This window comes from Macaca thibetana, chromosome 7 (genome assembly GCF_024542745.1).
Source record: "Macaca thibetana thibetana isolate TM-01 chromosome 7, ASM2454274v1, whole genome shotgun sequence".
NCBI lineage: Eukaryota > Metazoa > Chordata > Mammalia > Primates > Cercopithecidae > Macaca > Macaca thibetana.
Window position 1 is genome coordinate 152,818,016 of NC_065584.1, and position 22,466 is coordinate 152,840,481.

A 22,466-nucleotide genomic window follows, 5' to 3' on the forward strand; every position below is an offset into this window, starting at 1 on the left:
GGAGAGAAGGACGTTAAGGAGTCACCTGGGCTCTGGAAGCCTGCAGGTGGCCAGGCCAACACAATCCCACCGAATCCCTCTGCCTGTGGGAAGGTGCTCCAGGAGAGATGAGGTGGCTCCTCGGAGTTAGGCCAGTGTGTGCTGGGGTGCCCTGGCCAACTCCCTCCTCACGTGTGTAGGTGTCCCCAGGGGATGCGGCACAGATGGAAAACATCGGCATGGGGCAATGGCTGCGTGGGGGTTCACGATACAGCAACTCACCACGCTGTGGGGCGCACCGTGTGTGCTACACCTCAGCACAAAAGGGAGAAAAGACAAAAACACCTCCAACAGCAACTGCAGCTGTGACTGTTTGCTTTATTCTTGAATCCCGGGTCCCCGTGGCTGGGGGTCCCTTCCCATCCCTGGGCACCACCGTGACTTCCTGTGGGTCCCTTCCCTTCTGTCCCCGACTCTGTAGACCCCCCCATGGGAGGGGTCCTAGGTAGGGGAGGCTCCTCCTCCCTCCAAACCAGGGGTCATGCTGTCAAGGCAAAGCCTCTGGACCCAGCACCTTGTAAAGGCTTTGATGAGAGGAGCTCCAGCTTTTGCTCAGGGCCTTTGGCCCCACCACCCAGGAATGCAGGCGCTCAAAGCCTGTGGCCACAGTTCTTCTGGAGCGGGAGCGGGAGACAGAGCTTTGGGTAGAGGAGGGTCGCCTGGAGAGCTGGAATGCCAGGGGAGTTGGCGGTGCCTCTGGCTCCTGGGGGTCAGGCTGGCTCCACACCTCATAGGCCTGAGCCTGGGCAGGGTCTGGAGTGCACATAGCCCCTAGGCAGGGAGAGGGCAGTGACAGGACCAAGCCACTCATCTGTCCCAAAGCTGCCCCCAAGGGGTGTCAGCAACCCCAACCCACTGACCTACTTTGGGACCACAGGCCCATCTAGTGCAAATGAGGTCCAGACAGGAGAAATGCTTTACTCAACAGCCACAGAGGCTGATGTAACCTATGTAATGTAGGGTCAGGGTAGGCCTGAGGGATGAGCCAGGTGGTGGGTGGGCGACACACCAGGTCCCCTCCTGGCCTCTGCCCCACCCAGCCCTCTCCTGAACAGCTACCAGAAGAACAGACCAGCCCCAGCAGGGAGAGTGTGGTCAGGTGCAGAGGAGGGCAGGGGCCCGGATCCTGGCCCAGAAACACTCTAAAACAGAATCCGATCCTGAGATGATCCAAATCAAACAGAAACTTGACGGAAATAGTAGAGTCTGAAAATGATGCACTCTACACACACATATACAAGACACACACACATATGAATCCACGCACACACGAATCCACACACATGCACACGAATCCACGCACACAAGGCACACCCCACTCATGCTCTCAGTCTCCGGTTACACACCCACACCACACCCCCTACCCCTGTATTCAGACGCCCTCTATGGCCCACCTCCCACCCAGCAGAGCGCCACAGCCTGGTGCCAGGGACTCAGTGCCGACTGCTGACGTGAAGGGTGTAGAAAGCCCAGGGCTCAGGGACGTAGATGACACCCGGGTACTTCTTCCTGAGAACAGGGTCATTCCACAGCCAGGCGACCCAGAGCGCCACCAGCAAGAGGGTCAGTGTGAAGGAGGAGAAGAGGAAAAGGCCGTTGCTGTCCAGGAAGAGGCGCTTGCGCTTCTGGTGCAGGACGAGGGCCAGCATGGCGAAGAAGGTGAAGATGAAGAGGATGAAGATCTGGCCCTCGGTGACCAGGTACCTGGGAAGGCCAGGGGGGAGTGAGGCAGCTGCTGTGGCAACCCCGTCCTGCCTGGCATCCCTCCCTGCGCGCGAGAGCCAGGCTGCCCTCCAGGCAGGCAGGAGCGTCCTCTGGCGCCAGGGCTCAGTGAACCCTGCCGCTCTAAGCCACAGCCCACGGGCAGCATACTGATGGAGCTGGTATAGTTACTGGGTTTTAGATGTGGATTTTGTTGCCAATATTTAAATAACAGAATACCTACAAATGTATATTTCTGGCTTCTCTGGTCACATTAAGTTTGTATTTCCACACAACAAAACCTGACTAGAGGAGAAAGCAACAAACAATTGCCACAACAACGGCAGCGGCCCCCGCGGCAGGACGCCGGGGTGAGGACCCGCAGGAAGCGCTCCGCTAACATCTTTCCCGCTCACTGCAGCTGCCACCCACTCTTTTTAATCCCCAGAGAGCGCACAGATGAGCCCCAGAGGGTCATCTCAGCCACACAGGTGACAGGCCGGGGAGACGGTCTAGAGCTGGCCCAGGAAAGGAGGCCCTTTTCGTTTTGAGGGAGGCCTCCCATCAGAGAAGGGCCCAGTCCTGCCCCCACCCTGTCCTTCCCATGACACCCACAATCCCAGGGTGACCTGTCTCCAGGGCAGAAGTGACAGAGGAGGGCTGGGAGACTGGCAGAGTCCTCTGCGATGGGAAGAAGAGAGAGCCAGAGGGGACAAAGACCCCAGACCAGGTGCCCCTACGCCATCAAACCCCTCAGTCTGTCTTTGGCCTCACCATAGTGCTTTACATTTGACAAAGCCCCTCTCTGTCCTCAGCATCCTCATCATCCGAGAGGTAGACAGGCAGGTACCATCATTCCCATTTCACAGAGGCGGAACCCGCAGCCCACCACAGGGCTTGGTGTCGGAGGTGGATTGTGCCGGCCCCAGGGCAACACTGGGGTTCTTGAGATGGGGCACACAGCGAGAGGGGCTTGAGGATGGAGAGAGACTGTGCAACCTCGCCCTCTCCTCCCACCTCCCTGCCATACCCAGGCCTGGGCTTCACGGAAACAAAGAGGCCACCACAGGGCATTGTCACAGTCCCCACTAGACACAAGAGGAAGCAGGGGCTCAGAGAGGGCCAGTCTCCCTGGGGCCACACAACAGGTCCATGGGCAAGTGCAGAATTTTGCTGCCATGGCTCACTCCGTGCCCCTGCCTCTGCCCCCATGCTGATGTCTACTCACCAGTAGTACAGGCCACTGGGCGCCACCAGGAGCAGGGCAGGCCCTGGCATCCACCTCTCAGCTTTACAGGCAGTAAAGCAGCCGCTGAAGTACATGAAGAGGATGAGGAAGAAGGGGATGTACCTAGGACAGGAAGGCCAGTGCCTTAGAGGCCTGCTCAGCAGTCCCCATCCCCACCACCTCTGCACCCACTCCCACGGGGTCCCACGGAGTGCCACGTCATGGTTTACAAAACGCCTAGCCTGGGTGAGAGGCGCTCCTCTCCACCCGACCTTGCTTGTGCTGGGCGTCAAAGATGGGACAGAAACAGAAACAGGAAGGCAAGGTTCATGTGAGTCAGAGGCCCAGAGGCATCCATACTGCCCAGGGCACCTCACTCACTCCGTGGGGGTGGGGGGCGTCTGGGGGGTTGTCTGTCTCATGCACCGCAGACGCCAGCAGCCCAGCCCCACACTAGCCTGGAGACAGAGGCACCTCCCGGGCTGAGGATGGAGGTCCACATGTTAAAAAAGAGAACAGCACCTGCGGAGGCCTCTCGGTGAAGTGCTGCACCCACACTCAGCACACAGCCACACCCCCACCTCAGACACCTCACCCCAAAATACCACCCTCTCCCCTCTCCACATACTGGCTCCCTTTCTCCCACCTGTGCTGACTTGCACCAGTATACCCGCCTGCCTCTTCTCACCCACACCCGCTTCCTGCTGGGGCTCCAGCTCTCTGCTCCTAGCCCCTCCACCCTTTCCCAACCTTCTGTGGGAAGAGGCTCTGGCAAAGGACAGGGAAACATGGCAGGAGGCCTGTCCAGGGACCTTGGACCAGCTGAGCCAGGAGGATTGACATCGCAGAGCCCGAAACAACCTGGAAACACCCGTGCAAGGTGCATGTGCCGTGAGCGCCAACTCAGGAGTGAGCCGGGTCCAGGGCTGGCCCTCACCTCCCAGCTGCACTGCCGCCCTCGGAGCCCTCCGAGCCCTCCTCCCGCTGGCCTCAGCTTCTCCTGGCTAAGATGGGAGGCTGGAACAGATGAAGCCTCCCAGCCTGGGCCCGGGATCTCCTGAGGCTGAGGCCACATTTCTCAGGTCTCCCCCTGGGAATTCTGAAGAGGGGGGAGCGCAAACAGCACGCCCCTCCCCAGCCTGATCCAGCTGACTTCCTGCAGCTTACTCCACTCCCAAAGAGCAGGCCCGACACCGGTGGGGGTCCCTGGCTCCGCCCCCACCCTCCACATTACCATCTGGGGGTTGTTTATCAGGGACGTGTCCTCCTCCCCCACCCTCAGGGATCAGGCTTGTTGAGGGAGGACCAAAGCCGCTCGCTGCCCTCTGCTGGCCACTGCGGGCACTGAGGGCTGGGCGGGGGCGGCGATGCTGGCGGGAAGCTGGGGCCCCGGGCCTGGGACAGCTGTTGGGTCTCCCGGGCAACCTCCGGGACAATCTCCCCGGAGGTTGAGCTCACAGCGCCTTTACAGGGGATGAGACTCAACACATGGAGACCTGTGGCCCAGACAGCCTTGCTCAGTGTGTCCCTGAGGCCAGTGACAGAGCTAGCCGGTGGTCGGGGCCCCTGGGATAGACAGATGGGCCCATCACTCACCACATGCAGTGACCCAGGTACTCATCATAGTAGTACAGCAGCTCAAAGGAGTCGATCTGAGGGAGGCACCGGCAGGGCAGAGTCGGGGGGATGTTGATGTCAGTCCAGGGAGGTGCTGGGGCCCCACGCATCCCCTCTGAACACGCTTCTCCCAGTCCCAGGCCTCCCCCACTGCCTTATTCCCTACCCGGGGACTTGCCCTCTGTTACAGGGGCCCAGGTGGGAGCCAGTCTGTACACCACTTCCTAAGAACACTTGAGCATCCTAGCTTGGCACAGGCGACGGTGCCCTCACCTAGCAGAATGCCTTTGGTGGAAGGACAGGTGCGGCGAGGGGTGGGGGCCATTTCTTCAGCCTCCCAGGACAAACTGTGCCCCTAGGGCTTACAGGCAGGGAGCAGGAGGTGGCCTCACCAGCGTCTCCGGCTTGAGATTCTTGATGATGGGGTTCTCACGGACAGACAGGTGGTGCTGGTAGCCACTGAAGAGCAGGCGGTGGTTGACAGAGTCGCCCACCAGGTGGATGCTGGCACCCATGATGAAGATGATGATGCTCACATAGGTGATAGAGCGCGGCAGGGTGCGGGGCGACCGCTCGATGAGCTGGGGTTCAGAGTGGGGTTGGCAGCATGACCTCACCTCTGTCACAGTATGTGACACCCTCTACTTCTCCCCTCACACCTGGGGTAGGATGGATGCTTCCGGCTGGAATGTCACTCCAAAAACTGGCTGGTCCCTTTAGCAGGCCAGCCCAGCCTCCAGATCCTCCTGTGACCCCTATGAACCCAGGAGGGACTGGGGAGCAGCACCGCCCCTTCCCACGACTTTACCCAGGGAGGAAAAAGACCAAAGGGCCCAACTCCTTTCCCAAGGTCACACATGACCTGTATGCTGGAGGGGACAGCCCAGCCTTCAATGCAGGAGTCCAGGCTCAGGCCCAGCCCTCCCACTGTCCCTGGCTGTGTCCCTGGGTGGCTGGCCCAGCCTGCTGAAGGCACCTTCTGATTTCTGAATGGTCCCCGCAAACATGAAGAAAATGTCAGGGATGGAGGCAGGTGCTTCTGAAATGCCACTGTTGCACTGAAAACACACCGGAGTTCTGAGATTATACCCCTCCTACTTCTGGAGATTTGAAATATCTTTCTCCAATACAAAATGATGGTGATAGTAAATGGGGATACAGGCTGAGCATCCCTTATCTGAAATGTTTCAGATTTTGGATTTTGGAATATTTGCATATACACAATGAGATATCTTGGGAATGCATATGCAAGTCTAAACATGAAACTCATTTGTTTCATTTTTCTTTGAGACAGGTCTCACTCTGTCACTCAGGCTGGAGTATAGTGGCTCAAGAGATCCTCCCACCTCAGCCCCCAGAGTAGCTGGGACTACAGGTGTGCACCACTGTGCCCAACTAATTTTTAAATTTTTTGTAGAGACAGGGTCTCACTATGTTGCTCAGGCTGGTCTCAAACTCCTGGCCTCAAGCGATCCTCCTGCATCAGCCTCCCAAAGTATTGAGATTATAGGTGTGAGCCATCATGCCTGGAAAAATTCATTTATTTATTTCATATATACCTTATACATACAGCCTGAAGGTAATTTTATATAACACTTTAAATACTTTTGTACATGAAACAAAGTTTATGTTAAGTATTTATGTGTAGAATTTTCTCTTTTTTTGAGACGGAGTCTCGTTCCATCGCCCAGGCTGGAGTGCAGTGGTGGAATCTTGGCTCACTGCAACCTCTACCTCCTGAATTCAAGTGATTCTCCTGCCTCAGAGTCCCAAGTAGCTGGGACTACAGGTGCACACCACCGCGCCTGGCTAACTTTTTTGTATTTTTAATGGAGATGAGGGTTCGCCATGTTGGCCAGGCTGGTCTCGAACTCCTGACCTCAAGTGATCTGCCTGCCTTGGGCTCCCAAAGTGCTGGGATTACAGGTGTGAGCCACTGTGCTGGCCCTAAGTTTTTTGTATTTTTTTCTTTTTCTTTTTTTTGAGATGGAGTCTCACTCTCTTGCCCAGGCTGGAGTGCAATGGCATGATCTCGGCTGAGAATCAAGTGATTCTCCTGCCTCAGCCTCCCGAGTAGCTGGGACTACAGGTGCCTGCCAGTATGCCCGGCTACTTTTTTTTTTGTATTTTTAGTAAAGATGCAGTTTCACCATGTTGGCCAGGCTGGTCTTGAACTCCTGACCTCAAGTGATCTGCCTGCCTTGGGCTCCCAAAGTGCTGGGATTACAGGTGTGAGCCACTGTGCTGGCCCTAAGTTTTTTGTATTTTTTTCTTTTTCTTTTTTTTGAGATGGAGTCTCACTCTCTTGCCCAGGCTGGAGTGCAATGGCATGATCTCGGCTGAGAATCAAGTGATTCTCCTGCCTCAGCCTCCCGAGTAGCTGGGACTACAGGTGCCTGCCAGTATGCCCGGCTACTTTTTTTTTTGTATTTTTAGTAAAGATGCAGTTTCACCATGTTGGCCAGGCTGGTCTTGAACTCCTGACCTCAAGTGATCCACCCACCTCGGCCTCCCAAAGCACTGGGATTACAGGCTCAAACCACCGCGCCCGGCTGAGTTTTCTACTTGTAGTATCATGCTAGTGCTTAAAAAGTTTCAGACTCCTTTGGAGCATTTCAGATTTCAGATTTTTGGATTAGGGATGCTCAACCTATCTATAGTAGTTTTAAAGCCTTTATTGGCAAAGTGCAAAGCCAGCAGTTCCTGCTTGTGCTCCCAGTGACATCTCAGGGCTCTCCAGGGTGGAGGATGGAGTTCAGCGGCTGCTGCTGCCTCTCCTGCCACCTGGCTTCTTCCTCTCTTCCCAGTGGGTCCCTGACCTCTCCCTGGACCTCCAGTCACTCCTGCCTCGGCCTCCCCAAATGTTTTATGGTTTCCCAAGCTCAGCCTTGTCTTCAGGTCCTTCTACCTGAACACCTCTCTGCTTCCCCCGCTGGCACGCCAGGCTGACGCTCAAATCAAAAGCCCTTCCTTGGGGGCGTATTTTCCACCCCTCCCAGCAACCGGCAGCTCCGCCTCCCCTGGGCCCCAGGCCCTGGACATGCTGCTCTGCCACAGCCTTCACCCCCCAGCAGCAGGCAGGAGCATGCTTGAGTCAGGACACCGGGCCTAGCATCACCTTCCTGCCAGGTGTGCAAAGAATGGGGATGACAGGAGAGAGTGGGGGACCTGGGACAGTACCTTGAGCAAGAGAAAGGGCGTGATGATGTTGTAGGCCATGTGGAAGTAGTCCCCAACGCTGGGCTTGTTGAGTGGAAACCATTCGAGAGGGAATACCAGCTGGGGAGCAAATAGAAGAACGGGCTCACCTGGGCACAGCACCACATGGCCCTCAGGCCTCAAGGGAGTCTGTCCCTAATGCCGCCCACCCCCACCCCTTTCACCCCCCACCCCCATCATGTACACTTAATTCTTTCTGTGATCGCTGGACCTTCTTGGTAGCCCTGGGACAAAGGTTTATCAAGACAGGAAAGCTGAGTCCCAGAGGAGGTAACGGACTTGTCCCCAGACACACAGCAGACACGATTCCAGGCAAGGCCTGACCCTGTGCCCCTCACCCAGCAGATACCAAATAAATGACCCTGATACCAGCTTGGGAGTCGGTAGGCTTCTCAGGGACTCTGTTCTGACACCAACTTGCTGGGGGACCCTGGGCTAATCCTTCCCTTCCCTGGGCCTCAGTTTCCCCATCGATAACACAAGAGAGGTGGCCCAGAGGGCCTACTTGGACCCTTTGGGTTCTGGCACTCCAAGATCAGTCTCCTGACTGCTAGGCCCTGGTGTGGAGGGACTGCTTCCAAACCAGGTTCAAAGTACACATTAGGAGACAAAGTAGAAAATAAGAATGCTCTCTCTACAAAGTGGCTTCAACTCTTCCTTCCCTACCTTCCCAGAGAGAGGCAGGCAGGCCAGGGTCAGTTCCTCCCTCTGGAATGCTCTCTCTTCTGAGCCCTGGCCTTGTCCAGGCCAGCATGAAAACCCCTATGCAGGGTCAAAGCATTTCACAACCCCCAGACTGTACTCCTAGTCTCTGTTGATTGAAAACACGTGTAATGCCCACAAGTTTCAAGGAAGGATTTAGATGGTTATCTCTTTTAACACAGAAATGCCAATATTGGATAAACTAAACCTGCAGAAATAAAACTCACAATGCAGCAATCTCAATCTCTCTCTCCTTCTCTCTCTCACTCAGTGTGCATGTGTGTATCTCTTTGCCTACATCATATATATACTTGCTAAAATATTCTGTGATAGCAAAATACCAGAAGTAGGCTGACTCTTCAATCAAACAGGACCAGTTGAATCCCTGACAGTACTTCTAAACCATGGAAGGTTAGGCAGCCATTAACAGAAATGACACCTTATATGTGCTGACATGGAGAGAGATCTGTAATATATTCTGGTTTTTTCTTATTTATTTATTGTTTATTGAGATGAGGTCTCCCTATGTTGACCAGGCTGGTCACAAACTCCTGGGCTCAAGTGATCCTCCCACCTTGACCTCCTAAAGTGCTGGGATTATAGGTGTCAGGCACCAAGCCCCATTAATTTTTAAATTATTTGTAAAAGCAGGGTCTTGCTATGTTGCCAGGGCTGGCCTCAAGCGATCCTCCTGCCTTGACCTCCCAAAGTGCTGGAATTACATGTGTAAGCCACCATGCCCCACCATATGATATATTCTAAAGGAAAACAAGCAGGTTGCAAAAGAAAGTATAAAGCAAAATCTCATCATGGTTAGAAGGGAAAAGGATGTATATAAGTGTTTGTATGAACAGAGAAAAGAGTGAAAGGGATGTTCCCCAAACTGTCAGCAGTGGGACAGGAACGGGGTAGGGAGAATCTAACACTTCTTTATGTTACAACTATGTTCCATCTATGACATGTTACTTTAATAACTTGTAAATGTTTTTGTTTTTAGTTATTACAAATTTGCAACTATTATGCATACATTTGAAAATCTCTAGCTTATATATGAGCTTTTCAAATGTCTACTCTCCACCAAGTTCTACTTGGGGTTACAGTGGTCACAGTAGCTCTGGGCAGGACGAGGGAAGTGATTTGCCCAACAGGAGACCCTGTTATGCCAGTAGAAGCTGGGTCCTAGTGAGTGAGGCCCACTCCAGGCCTCATCTCTCCCTCTCCCCAGAGCACCAGTTTGATGGGCAGCTTCTCTGGTCCCCAGTATGTGGTTCCTTCATGCTAGAAGAGGGTTCAGAGCAGCCAGTCCAACCAGTCTTCTTGGACAGGAGAGAAATGAAGCCCAGGACAGTGACTTGCCCTAGGTCACACACAAACCCAACCAGATGCCCCAACTCTTGGCTCAATTCCTCTTATTTTTCCACATTTAAAAGGCAACCTTCAAAAAGTCTGCAGGAAGGAGAACCAGCACCCACCATCACTCCCTGACAGCACTGCCAGGACAGCTTCTCTTTACGCCCATCAAGTCTTTGATCCCAGGTAGACAAGCTCGTTATTGAACTGCAATTAGTCAGTCTGCGTGTCATTTAGGAACTTTTTTCTCCTTAAATATTCCAGGTTGCTCTATAGTATCCATAATTTCTGCTTAATGGCCAGGAAACATTCTCTATACTGGACATAGCAAAACTGATTTACCCAGTCCCTAATGCTGGACACTCAAGTCACTTCTAAGGTTTGGCTATTATAAACACTGCAATGAATATCTTTGAGTTAGAGGACGCTGCTGTCTTCTTGCTGATTATATCCTTATGGGCAGATTCTCGGAAGGGTATTACTGGGTCAGCAGGGATGAATATATTCGGATTCTGGATATTTATGTGACAGAGAATTCAACCTCGTCAGGAAGGGTTTCTGGGGCCAGAATGCCTGGGCAGATGCTGGCCTCTGCGCTTGCCTTGAGCCAGTTACTTACTCTCTCTCTCTCTCAAGTTTCCTCATCTGTAAAATTGAGATTAGCAATAGTGTTGATATGAGAATTCAATAAACTGAAACATATCACGAGCTTAGAACAGAGTAAGCATTCGATGTTAGCCACTATTCTAACTTTGCTGTAATTATTATTCATTCAATAAAAATGCATTGAACACTTATTGTGTCAGGCACTATTCTAAGTACTAACCTTGCCAAGTTGTTACTTATGAATTATTACTGCTTTCCAAAAAGGCTTTGCTTTGTGTTTGTTTTGTTTTTTGAGACAGAGTCTCACCGAGTCGCCCGGGCTGGAGTGCAGTGGTATGATCACGGCTCACTGCAGCCTCGACTTCCCAGGCTCAGGAGATCTTCCCACCTCAGCCCTGAGCAGCTGGGACTACTGGTGCACATCACCACACCCAGCTAATTTACAAATCTTTTGTAGAGACGGGGTCTCACTATATTGCCCTGACTGGTCTCAAACTCCTGGGCTCAAGTGATCTTCCCATCTCAGCTTCCCAAAGTGCTAGGATTATAGGCATTAGCCACCATGCCCGGCCCCAAAAGGTCTTTGCTAATTGGCATGATCACTAGACGTTACAAAGTGCCAGTTTCCGCATTGGATATCGTTATTTTTACACTTGAATTTGCTGAGTGACCTTTGAAAAGTCACTTCCCCTTTATCTTCCAGTAAACTGAGAGAACAGGCCTGGATGCCTTCATATCTTTTGGCTCTATGACTGTGCCCCTCAGGCAACTGCCAGCAAGTTGGGTGGGAGGGGTCTGGGGGCCATGAATAGTCACACTGTGCCCCCACTACCAAATAATGACTTGATCCCTGGTGATACCTCACTTAATTTTCTTCACGTTCATCTATTTATTATCTATCATCTATCAATTATCTATCTATCTATCTATCTATCTATCTATCTATCTATCATCCATCCTCCCACTATAAGCAAGGGGCACTGGTGCCCTCCCAGCAGTAATCTCTTCTGTGGAGGCCACCACTGGATACTAAAGGATTAAGTAGCCTTGGAGGGCAGGGGATGGTTTCACTGGATGGCATTAAAAATTACCCATGGCTCAGTCATATATAATATGCAAAATCAGCCTATGTGCTTCAGCTCCAGAAAAAATAATACTATCCCAAGGTAATACGGAAGGACGGGTGGTGGGGGGTGGGGGTGGATGGCGGGGGTGCTCCACTTCCTTTCCCATACTCCTTTGTCTGTCTTAGTGATTTGGTTCAACCTGGTTCACCTGCTTCCAGACACAGGCCAGAGGGGGTTACAGTATTACAGTATGACTGTTCAGGACCACCAGTTCCCCCATGGGAGTCGGGGCACAGTATGACTCTTCAGGCCCCCCCACTTGCTGGCAGTTGCCTGACGGGCCAAGTCATAGAGCTAAGGATATGAAGGCATCCAGGCCTATTCTCTCAGTTTACTGGGAGATAAAGGAGAAGTGACTTGTCTAAGGTCACTCGGCAAATTCAAGTCACAATAAGTGTCCTCAGTGCTGGTCGGGGCCCTGTGCACCATTTCACACTCACCATGGCAATGGGGCGCCCAAAGTCCAGAACCCAGTTCTGCAGCGTGAAGTAGAACCAGAGGTCGAGGTGGAAGGGAGCTGTGCGGGCAGCCTCATCAGCGCTGACAGAGCCATGCCTGGGAAGGAACCAGACGAGAGAGGTCAGCTCTTCTCTCCTCCTCCACCAAAATCTTCCCCTGAGATTAGCCACAAAGAGGTCTGGGGACTTGAGGACAGAAGGAGGCACACACAGTTGAGTTCTAGGGATAGGGTTTTGCTGGAAATACTGGGGTCTGGCCCTGCGGTCCAGGGGAAGGTGGACTTCAGCTGCCCCGACCTTAGCTTCCCTGTGATTCAGGAAGGAAACAGCTGAACAGGTGTAACTGCTGGGGTTTCTCCCCTACTGAATGATGGAGGAAATCAAGTAAGGCAAAGATACAGTCATGGTTGAAAAGCATGAAACATGATCATGGATGATGGCAGCTGACCTCCGTTGAACACTTACTGTATTCCAGGCACTACTGTTAGCTGTTTACATATATTATCTCATTTAATCCTCACAGAAACCTTTCAAGGCCGAAATATTACCCCCCATTTTACAAATGAAAAACCTGAGGCCCAAGAGGCTCAGTAACTTGCTCAAGGTCACACAGCTAAGGATTTGAACCCAAATGATAGGGCTCCTGAGCTTATACTTTTAACCTCCATCCCATAGTTGAGTCCATCATGATGGGTCTATGGGATGGGTGTGTGACCGAGCTGGGCCAATCAGAGCCCTCCAATGAAATAGGCCTTAGAGACTGAAATGGGTAGGGCCTCCTGCTCCCTTGATTCCAGCACTATGAGGAGGTCAGGTTGGGCTGCTGGTACTCCTCTTCTCAGCAGGCCACAGTGGAACCTGAGGAGCCAGCAGAAGCAAGGTGATGTGACAGACACAGGAAGTGGAGTACCGCCTCACCACACATCTTTGGAGGCCTGTCCCTCTCACTAAACAGTTGGTCATCTGCTGTTCGCAGATGCAGTGAAGTTCCAGGACCAGTGCTGCCTCCTCTGGGAAGCCCTCCCTGATGAAGCTTTTCCCAAAGCCCCACCAGCGCGCTGCAGGGAGCACTTCGACGCCAACTCAGTCTGGCATAATGGGGCTGGAATTGTACTCTCCCATCTAGACCCTCGAGAACAGGGGTGACCTTTAAGGTTCTCCCAACTCACCCACCTCCCTAGCAGAGTTCAAATCCTCTTTACAGAGTCCCTGCAATTACTTGCACACCTCCAGGGACAACAGGTGCATGCCACCATGACCAGCTAATTTTTTTTTTTTTTTTTTTTGGTAGAGGTGAGGTCTCACTACGTTGCCCAGGCTGGTCTCAAATTCCTGGGCTCAAGTAATCAACCCGTATCAGCCATCCATAGTGCTGGGATTACAGCTGTGAGCCACCATGCCCGGCCAACAGCTTGCTATTCTGTTTTTGATTACTAGGCTTATCAGGAGATCAAGTTAGAAAGGGATCAGCGTGGCCTAGGGCAATACACAAAGCTTGCATGAGGGAAGGGAGCCTCAAAGCACAGATGGATGAATCTAACTAGGCAGAAAAGCAGGAGAGCAGGGTAAAGGCCTGGAGGTGGAAGTGAAGAAGGTTCTGCATGGAGCGGAGATGCCTGGCTTACTGGAGCCAGAGAAAGAGAAGGGAGGGGCGGCTGGATCTTCAGACTGTACAGATAGCCAGTAACCGTGAGGACTGTTCAGTGGTCTGAGACGAGTGACCAACAGAGGCCCCACCCAGCTCCTTCCTCAGTGGCCATCAGGGTAAGGCCTCAAAAATCAGACAGTGATAACCTCCAGGCCCAGAGAATTTAGGTGGTGAAAGAGATAACAGCCTTCAGTTTCTTGCTCTGATACCTCCAAACTGGGCAAAAAGTAGGATGTTCGGTAAGAGGAATAAAGAGATTTTGAAAGCATGAACACTTAGATGTGTGTATCTGGAAGTTATGCGTACCTAGCACACACTAGAGGCTCGGTGACTACTTCTCTTCCACCTCAGGAAGCACCTCGGCCAATGAGAATCCCTGTCATTAGTCCAGCCTAACTTAGTAGGACAGGGAAAAAAAAAAAAAAAAAAAAAGAGGGGGGACTGGGCCCAGTGGCTCACGCCTGTAATCCCAGCACTCTGGGAGGCTAAGGTGGCAGATCACCTGAGGTCAGGAGTTCGAGACCAGCCTGGCCAACAAAGTGAAACCCTGTCTCTATATAAAAATACTAAATTAGCCAGGCGTGGTGGTGCACGCCTGTAATCCCAGCTACTTGGGAGGCTGAGGCAGGAGAATCGCTTAAACCTGGGAGGCGGAGGTTGCAGTGAGCCGAGATTGTACCATTGCACTCCAGCCTGGGCAATAAATGTGAAACTATCTCAAAAAAATAAATAAAATCTAAAAAAAAAAAAAAAAAAAAAAATTTAAAATTAACTGGGTATGGTGGCACACATCTGTAGTTCCAGCTACTCAGGAGGCTGAGACAGGATGATCACTTAAGCCTGGAAGGTCGAGGCTGCAGTGAGCTATGACAGTACCACTGCACTTTAGCCTGGGTGACAGAGTAAGAGCTTATCGCCAAAAAAAAAAAAAAAAAAAAAAGCAGGCGCACAGAGTGGATACTCAGCAACCAGCTTGCAAATCAAGATTAGACTGGGCGCAGTGGCTCATGCCTGTAATCCCAGCACTTTGGGCGGCCGAGGTGGGCGGATCAGGAGGTCAGGAGATTGAGACCATCCTGGCTAACACGGTGAAACCCCGTCTCTAGTAAAAATACAAAAAATTAGCCAGGCATAGTTGCGGGCGTGGGAGGCTGAGGCAGGAGAATGGCATGAGCCCGGGAGGCAGAGCTTGTAGTATGCCAAGATCGTGCCACTGCACTCCAGTCTGGGCAACACAGCGAGACTCCGTCTCAAAAAAAAAAAAAAAAAAAAAAAAAAGAAAAGAAAAAAAGAAAGGCAACTAGAAACTCCAAGAAAAACAAAACAAAAGCAACATAAGAAGCAAATTTAGGCTGGGTGCCGTGGCTCACGCCTGTAATCCCAGCACTTTGGGAGGCCGAGACGGGCAGATCATGAGGTCAGGAGATCGAGACCATCCTGGCTAACACGGTGAAACCCTGTCTCTACTAAAACTTCAAAAAATTAGCCAGGCGTGGCAGCGGGCACCTGTAGTCCCAGCTACTCGGGAGGCTGAGGCAGGAGAATGGCGCGAACCTGGGAGGCAGAGCTTGCAGTGAGCCGAGATTGCGCCACTATACTCCAGCCTGGGCAACAGAGCGAGACTCCGTCTAATAAAAAAAAAAAAAAAAAAAGAAAGCAAATTTAACTGTTAAACATTATTTGGCTCTGTTAGAACAATATTTATTAAATACATGGCTTAAATAACATACACATTATATATTAATTTTCAATGTTTAGAGTCAATCCACAGATAAAACATGGAAGATAATTATGGTTTTAAAGCAGCAGATAATTATAGTCTACTTTGATAACATGAAAACAGAGGACAGAAATTGTAGGAAAGGGTGATGAAAGCTAAAGTTTAGGGTAAGGGATTAATATCCTCTTTTTATTTTTTAGTTTTTGAGACAAGGTCTTGCTCTGCTGCCCAGGCTGGAGTGCAGTGGCACAGTCATGGCTCCTTGCAGCCTTGACCTCCCAGGCTCAAGCAATCCTCCCATCTCAGCCTCCTGAGTAGTTGGGGCCACAGAAAGGCATGAGATGCCACACACGGCTAATTTTTAAAAATTTTCATTTTTTTAAAAAGGAATCAAAGGCTGGGCGCAGTGGTTCATGCCTGTAATCCCAGTACTTTGGGAGGTCAATGCGGGTGGATCACCCGAGGTCAGGAAGAGACCAGCCTGGCCAACATGGTGAAACCTCATCTCTAGTAAAAATACAAAAATTAGCTGGGCGTGGTGGCAGGCACCTGTAATCCCAGCTACTCAGGAGGCTGAGGCAGAACTGCTTGAACTCAGGAGGTGGAGGTTGCAGTGAGCCGAGATCGCACCACTGCACTCTAGCCTGGGGGACAAGAGTGAAACTCCGTCTCAAAAAAACAATAAAATAAAATAAAATAAACCAAGAAATAGCAGTTGAGTATAGTTTTTAAGAATGTGGACTTGGCCGGGCACGGTGGCTCACGTCTGTAATCCCAGCATGTTGGGAGGCTGAGGTGGGCAAATCACAAGGTCAGGAGATTGAGACCAGCCTGGCCAACATGGTGAAATGCCATCTCTACTAAAAATACAAAAAATTAGCTGGGCGTGGTGGCAGATGCCTGTAATCCCAGCTACTCGGGACGCTGAGGCAAGAGAATCGCTTGAACCTGGGAGGCGGCGGTTGCAGTGAGCAGAGATCGCGCCACTGCACTCCAGCCTGGGTGACAGTGCGAGGTTCCATCTCAAAAAAAAAAAAAGAGTGTGGACTTTGGAGTCTATTTGGGTTCATATCCCAGCTCTGCTTCTAACCAGATCTTCAGCAAGTCACTTAACTTCTTGGGCCTCGATGTCCTCATTTGTAAAATGGAGATAATAGTAGATCCTATATCTCCTTTTTTTTTTTGAGACGGAGTCTCGCTCGTTGCCCAGGCTGGAGTGGTGCGATCTCGGCTCACCACAACCTCCACCTCCTGGGTTCAAGTAATTCTCCTGCCTCAGCCTCCCAAGCAGCTGGGACTACAAGTGCACGCCACCATGCCTGGCTAATTTTTGTATTTTTAGTAGAGACAGGGTTTCTCCATGTTGGTCAGGCTGGTCTTGAACTCCTGACCTTGTGATCCACCCATCTCGGCCTCCCAAAGTGCAGGGATTACAGGCACGAGCCACAGCGCCTGGCCAGTAGATCCTATGTCAAGGGTCGTGGTTTAATTAATATATGCAAAAACTTAAGAGCAGGGCCTGATCCACAGAAAGTGCTACATAGTGTTTGCTATTGTTACAAGCCTATTATTGGAAAATACGAATTTGACTCTGGTAAAAACAGCTAAAAGAAGCTAAGGTGATTGTCTCTGGTGCCAGGGAAGGGTGGGACAGGGATTGCTGCTTTTTAAAACTTGAAGCTTTTGTTATTGGATTTATCATGGGCATTAATTATAATACTTTTTTTTTCTTTTTTTTGAGACCGAGTCTCACTGTTGTCCAGGCTGGAGCGCAGTGGTGCGATCTCGGCTCACTACAACCTCCGCCTCCCAGGCTCAAGGGATCCTGGTGCCTCAGCCTCCTAAGTAGCTGGGATTACAGGCATGGGCCACCACACCTGGATAATTTTTGTAATTTTTAGTATGGACGGGGATTCTCCATGTTGGCCAGGCTGGTCTTGAACTCCTGGACTCAAGTGATCAACCCACCTTGGCCTCCCAAAGTGCTGGGATTACAGGCCATGGTGCCCGGCCTAATTATAATACTTTCATTATAATACAAAAACTGGCAACAAAGCAGGTGGAAGCTGGAATGGGTTACCTTAAGAGGCAGTGAGCAAAGCACAGATGCAGCAGAGGAAATCCAAGCATCCTAGGAATTGGAAAGGATGATTCTGCCTACTGTCTTGAGCAGCAATTATACTGGGAATGGGCTGAGGCCATGCAGTGGGGGGCAGAGACACCCTGGGAGACAGAGAATTCATGCCTCACACCACCCCCTTGGGAACACCCTGGTTAGTGGGGAGCTCACACAGGAGAAGAGGGACATCACTCCTTAGCAGCCAAAGTGGAGTTGTAAGAGCAGAGCCCATTCGTCAGAAACCCTGGGTTTAGGCCCTGGTTCTTGCCAGCAAATGACGTAACCTCTCTGGGCCTCCATTTCCCCATCTGTACATTGGAAGTGACATCTGGCAGCTCATTGTCAAGACTGAGTAAGATGCTAGACATGGGAGCCCCACATAGGAGATAAAGTGGTGACCATATCTGAGACCCACAGGCTGTTCCCACTGGGCTGTCACAGTTCCGGGCAGTCAGTGACCCCCCAACTTGGCGAGGGTTCAGAACAGAGACATTCCACAGGCAGAAGGGGCTCCCTGGAAGAGGAGAGCTGGCAAATGGGTTGGGTGGAGGCCACAGCAGAAATGAAACCACTGGACACAGTGCGGGGCAGACAGCCCGCGGACTCAGCCAGTCAGGCTCCTCAGACCATCTGAGCCTGTTTCCTCATCAGTAAAATAATACTTAGTTCACAGGCCGAGGAAGACAGGTGAGCTACAGTACGCCGTCTATGGTCAGTACATTGTTTCTAAGTGAAAACGGACACGGTCCACAGCTGCTCAGCCCCCATGTCCTCAGCAGCAGAAAGGAGCCATCCCTTAGTTCAAGCGCTCAGACTTCTCCCTTCATCCAGGTCGTACCAAAAACTTCCTAACAAGGACTTTGCGCATTGCCAGTGCTCAGAAACTTCCCACGACTCCCCAGTGCCTATGGGATAAAGACTATATGCTTAACCTGTCACCTAGGACAGGAGCTAGGGTGAGACAAGCGAGGCCCCCAGGGCCCAATATTTGAGGCGGCACTCACTGTCACGGCTGTGCGCCTACCCCTAAGTTTTGCACTCTAGGCCCTCACTCGAGTCCTAGACTTGCTGCAATTAAAGACCCTTCACAATCAGTCTGCATCCTCCTGTCACTTTCTTTTACAGCTGGAAAGCTCCAACACCACTAAACTCCTTGCCTTTCCCTACTGTTTCCCTGGCCGGAACAGCCTGTCTTCCCTGGGTCCCCTACCAAGTCCTCTGAGACGCAGCTCAAGTGCCACTTCCTCCATGAAGCCCTCCAAGATGACCTCTCACTCCCACGTGGGCTCTCACTCCCACAGAGCTGGGCACACCACAGGCGTATAAAGAATACCTGCTGAATGCAGTGAATGTTTCTGGTCAATAAAACGGGACGAAGGTAGAATGGAGCTCTGCTCGTCCCAACCAGATAAACCAAAAACTGAGAAGGGATCCTCATTCATTCTCTGGACGGGAGCTTCCGCCCTTCTCCGCTGTCTCTTCCATTACATTCGCACATTATTGGGTGCCCCAGGTCAAGCAGAGAGTCTCCTGATTAACTGCAGAATCAAGTCCTACTCAGGGCTGGAAGGACCCCGAGAACGCGGAGGTGGCGCCCGGAACTTGCGGATGAGTTGGGGGCCCGAGTGACTAAGTGTGTGTGTCCCCATCCCCCTGGAGAGCTCTCCCAGCGCAGCGGCTGTCCCGGCGCCCGCCCGGGTCGCAGGGGAGCGCGGGCGGGGGCTCCTCCCACCCGAGCAACCGCGAAGCGGGGAGGCAGAGCCTCGCTGGGCCCCGGGCTCCCCAGGGGAAGAAGGAACCGCCGGGGCGCCGCCACCAGGGTAGCGCGCCTCCAAGCTCCCAGCGCTCGACTCCGCCCCGGCTCGCGCCGCACATGAGGTTCCTGCCCGGCAGCCCTAAGAGCGTCATGTGGCGGGGCCCGAGCCCCCAGTGCACAGGCGCGTAACCCGCCCGTTACCCGCGGCGCGCGCCCACCTGGCCTGCAGGAAGGAGGCGCCCAGCTGCGCGCCCGGGCCGCCTGCCGCTCCCGGGTGCTGCCGCCTCCGCGCCGCCTCCATGACTGCCCCGTGGGCCTCTCGGCCCTGCCTTTCCGAGGAAAAGACCGGTTCAGCTCGGCGGGAACGGCGGATGCCGCCGCAAATTCCCAGCGCGGGGCGGTCCGGGGCAGTCTAGGGCGGGCAGGCTGGAGAGCGCGGCCCCCGGGAGGAAAGGGCGGGGCGGAGGGGAGGGAGGCGGGGCGGAGGGGAGGGAGGCGGGGGAGGGGGGAGGGGGGGAGGCGGGGCGGAGGGGGGGAGGCGGGGCGGAGGGGAGGGAGGCGGGGCGGAGGGGAGGGAGGCGGGGCGGAGGGGAGGGAGGGGAGGCGGGGCGGAGGGGAGGGAGGCGGGGCGGAGGGGAGGGAGGCGGGGCGGAGGGGAGGGAGGCGGGGCGGAGGGGAGGGAGGCGGGGCGGAGGGGAGGGAGGCGGGGCGGAGGGGAGGGAGGCGGGGCGGGCTCCGCGAGGGGAGGGCCGGGCGCGGCGAGTGTGGCGTCCTCGCGGGGCGGTGGCTTATGGCCTGTCCGGGCTGTGCGCGTGACCACCAGAGGGCTGGGATGTGTTGGGGTCCCTTGCCTGCCTGGGTACGGGAATCTCTACCTAGGGTGACTGAGGCCTGGGTGTTGGGCTGGGGCGGGGTAGGGACCTGGACTAAGCTGACTCTCATGATCCCCGGGGCAGAGGGTGATGTGGGATTTCCCTTGTTCTTGCGGGTGGAGGAGAGGAGGCAGGACAGGAGACCTGCACGTGTAACACCCGCGTGGTGCAGCACGTGGGTTGCAGATGTTCTAGTGAGGGGCCGGGGTTGCTGGCGGTGACAGTGGGAAAGAGCGAGTTTGTGACATCTAGAGTAGTGTGGGAGGTACGGTGACTGGGTCCCTGGGGGGTGAGGGGAGAAGAGTTCAGGCAGTGGCCGGATTCTGCCCCTGGGTGGATAGTGGAGGCACCCCCCGGGAAGTGGGCTGGAGCAGATTTCGTGTAAATAAAGATTCATCCTTAAACGCATTAAGCTTGAGGTGGATCAGGGAGGCTGTTGGACCGGTGGTCTGAAGCTGAGGTGAAACCTGGGAACTAACCCAGCGGAGAGGCTCCTGAATCACCGGAGCATACATGACAGACAGAACCTAAGGGGACAGCGTCCTCAAGTGAAAAACAGAACCAAGGGTCAAACCTGAGAACCGCCTGCAGGTCAGATTGCCAGGACTTCATTAGTGGTACCACTTTGAACTAGCTGTGACGCGGGCAAATGGCTCAACCCCTCTCAGCTTCAGTTTACTCATCTGTAACAAGAAGATGCCTATTGCATCTACTACACTGGGGTTGTGATGACTAAAACCCTTAGCAGAGAGCCCGGCACTGGTGGACTAGTTATTAACAATAGCCCCTCTCAGGACCTAAGGTTTCCCTCCACAGAAAGGTTACCTTCCACACCACTCTCAACGTCACAAACTCTCTCCTTCCCATGGTCTCTGTCAGCAGCCCAGCCCCCTCACTAGAACAACTGCAACTACCCTCCATTCTCCCCCACCATCCGCGTGCTATACCAGGCACACGCTACGTATGCAGGTCTCCAGTCCTGCCTCCTCTCACCCAGCCCTCAAGTCGCTGCAGAAGCGATATGCCTCATGGAAGGGATGTGCCTCAGATGCAAATGCAATGTGGCCTTCCCCTGGCCAGTATCTTTGGTCTGCTTCCCAGACCATGAGGGGTCTGAGTTATGCCTATTTCTAGTCTATTTTCTTTCCTGTCTTTCTTCTTGGGAGATTTTTATTGGGTTTATTTCTTTCCCCTTTGGTCAGAACCTGCATGTCCTTTCTTGGCTGTGGGAGGCTAGGGCTGCCTGCCTGGGAGTCATTTTCCATCAGCCCCATCCTGGGCTCTAGCAGCCCACAGGCCACACCTCAGTTCCCACCCCAGGCCCCTGAAGAACACATTTGCTTTAAAGCTTTCTTTGTTTCATTTGATCCACACCAGGTCACAAGGAGAGCAGGCAATGTCTCTGTTTTGCAGCAGAGAAAAACGTAGGCCCCGAGCTGAAGTAGTGTGCCCAAGGGTCAGCCAAGGACAGCACTCAGACCAGGCCCCAGACTTAATTCTGGTGAATCTGATCTACACATCGATCTCAGTATACACCAGAGAAGAAGGATTGAGGCTTCCCGCTCTGACCCCAATTTCTTATCCTCTGCAGGCTTTGCAAGCCTGCTGGGCTCCAGAGGGAGGGGCATGCAGTGCCCATGATGTCATCATCGATTTAATAACACTCAGAGGTGGGCTTCCAGCCATCAGAGGATGAGGCTGTATGGAGGGAGCCTTTCTAGCTCATTTAATCCTCCAATGCCTTAAATACAAACACATCTGCCTTCTTTCTGGAGTCTGCTGCTGCCCCTTGAGTGGAGGGGAGTCCAGCCTGGCAGGGGCCGGGCCTTTCTGAATGAACAAGAGAGAATTCTCCCTGTCCGATGGGATTATCAGCCCCCTCCCTTTGCCATCTCACCAGGACACTTTAGAAACACCATCTTCATTAGCTCTTTAAGTTGCATGGAAACTTGGGTGAGGAGAATAGAGTTAAACTGAGGGGTACACATTTTCAGGATCTTGTTTGTGATTATCTAAGAACATGGGCCCTGCACATCAGAAGGGAGTCTAGTCTAAGCTCTCTGAGCTGCAATTTCAGTGACCAGCTTCAAGAAATCTTTCAGCTGAGAAGGTCCTTTGGTATTATGCATCTTGGTGGTTTTGACTTTTCTTTCAGTAGAGATTCCTGCTACTTTTCAATCATAGCTGTATCTGATCCTTTTGTTTTGTTTTGTTTTGTTTTGTTTGAGACGGAGTCTCGCTCTGTCACCCAGGCTGGAATGCAATGGCACAATCTTGGCTTACTGCAACCTCTGCCTCCCAGGT

General features: G+C 52.9%; 2 protein-coding genes across 4 annotated transcripts in view; both read right to left on the reverse strand.

Annotated features, from left to right (window-relative positions):
• The window catches only part of CALML4 (calmodulin like 4), a 25,826-nt gene extending 13,228 nt beyond the window's left edge, over positions 1-12,598 (reverse strand). Inside the window, 1 exon segment of the mRNA XM_050796371.1 lies at positions 12,595-12,598. The gene's annotated coding sequence lies outside the window, so the exon portion shown is untranslated.
• Positions 342-19,757, reverse strand: CLN6 (CLN6 transmembrane ER protein). 3 transcript variants are annotated; one of them, XM_050796360.1, is made up of 9 exons: positions 19,509-19,751; positions 12,030-12,144; positions 7,766-7,864; positions 5,562-5,643; positions 4,978-5,166; positions 4,565-4,620; positions 2,969-3,091; positions 1,434-1,743; positions 342-810 (listed from the first exon to the last, which is right to left on the reverse strand). In XM_050796360.1, the coding sequence occupies exons 2-8, from the start codon at positions 12,140-12,142 to the stop codon at positions 1,473-1,475; spliced, it is 933 nt and encodes a 310-aa protein (XP_050652317.1). In that variant the 5' UTR covers positions 12,143-12,144; positions 19,509-19,751; the 3' UTR covers positions 342-810; positions 1,434-1,472. The 3 variants fall into 3 exon arrangements, with proteins under 3 accessions (XP_050652317.1, XP_050652316.1, XP_050652318.1); XM_050796359.1 differs by lacking the exon at positions 5,562-5,643 and having other exon boundaries at positions 19,509-19,757; XM_050796361.1 differs by lacking the exons at positions 4,565-4,620; positions 5,562-5,643 and having other exon boundaries at positions 4,952-5,166; positions 19,509-19,757.
• Between the last annotated feature and the right edge of the window lie 2,709 nt (positions 19,758-22,466).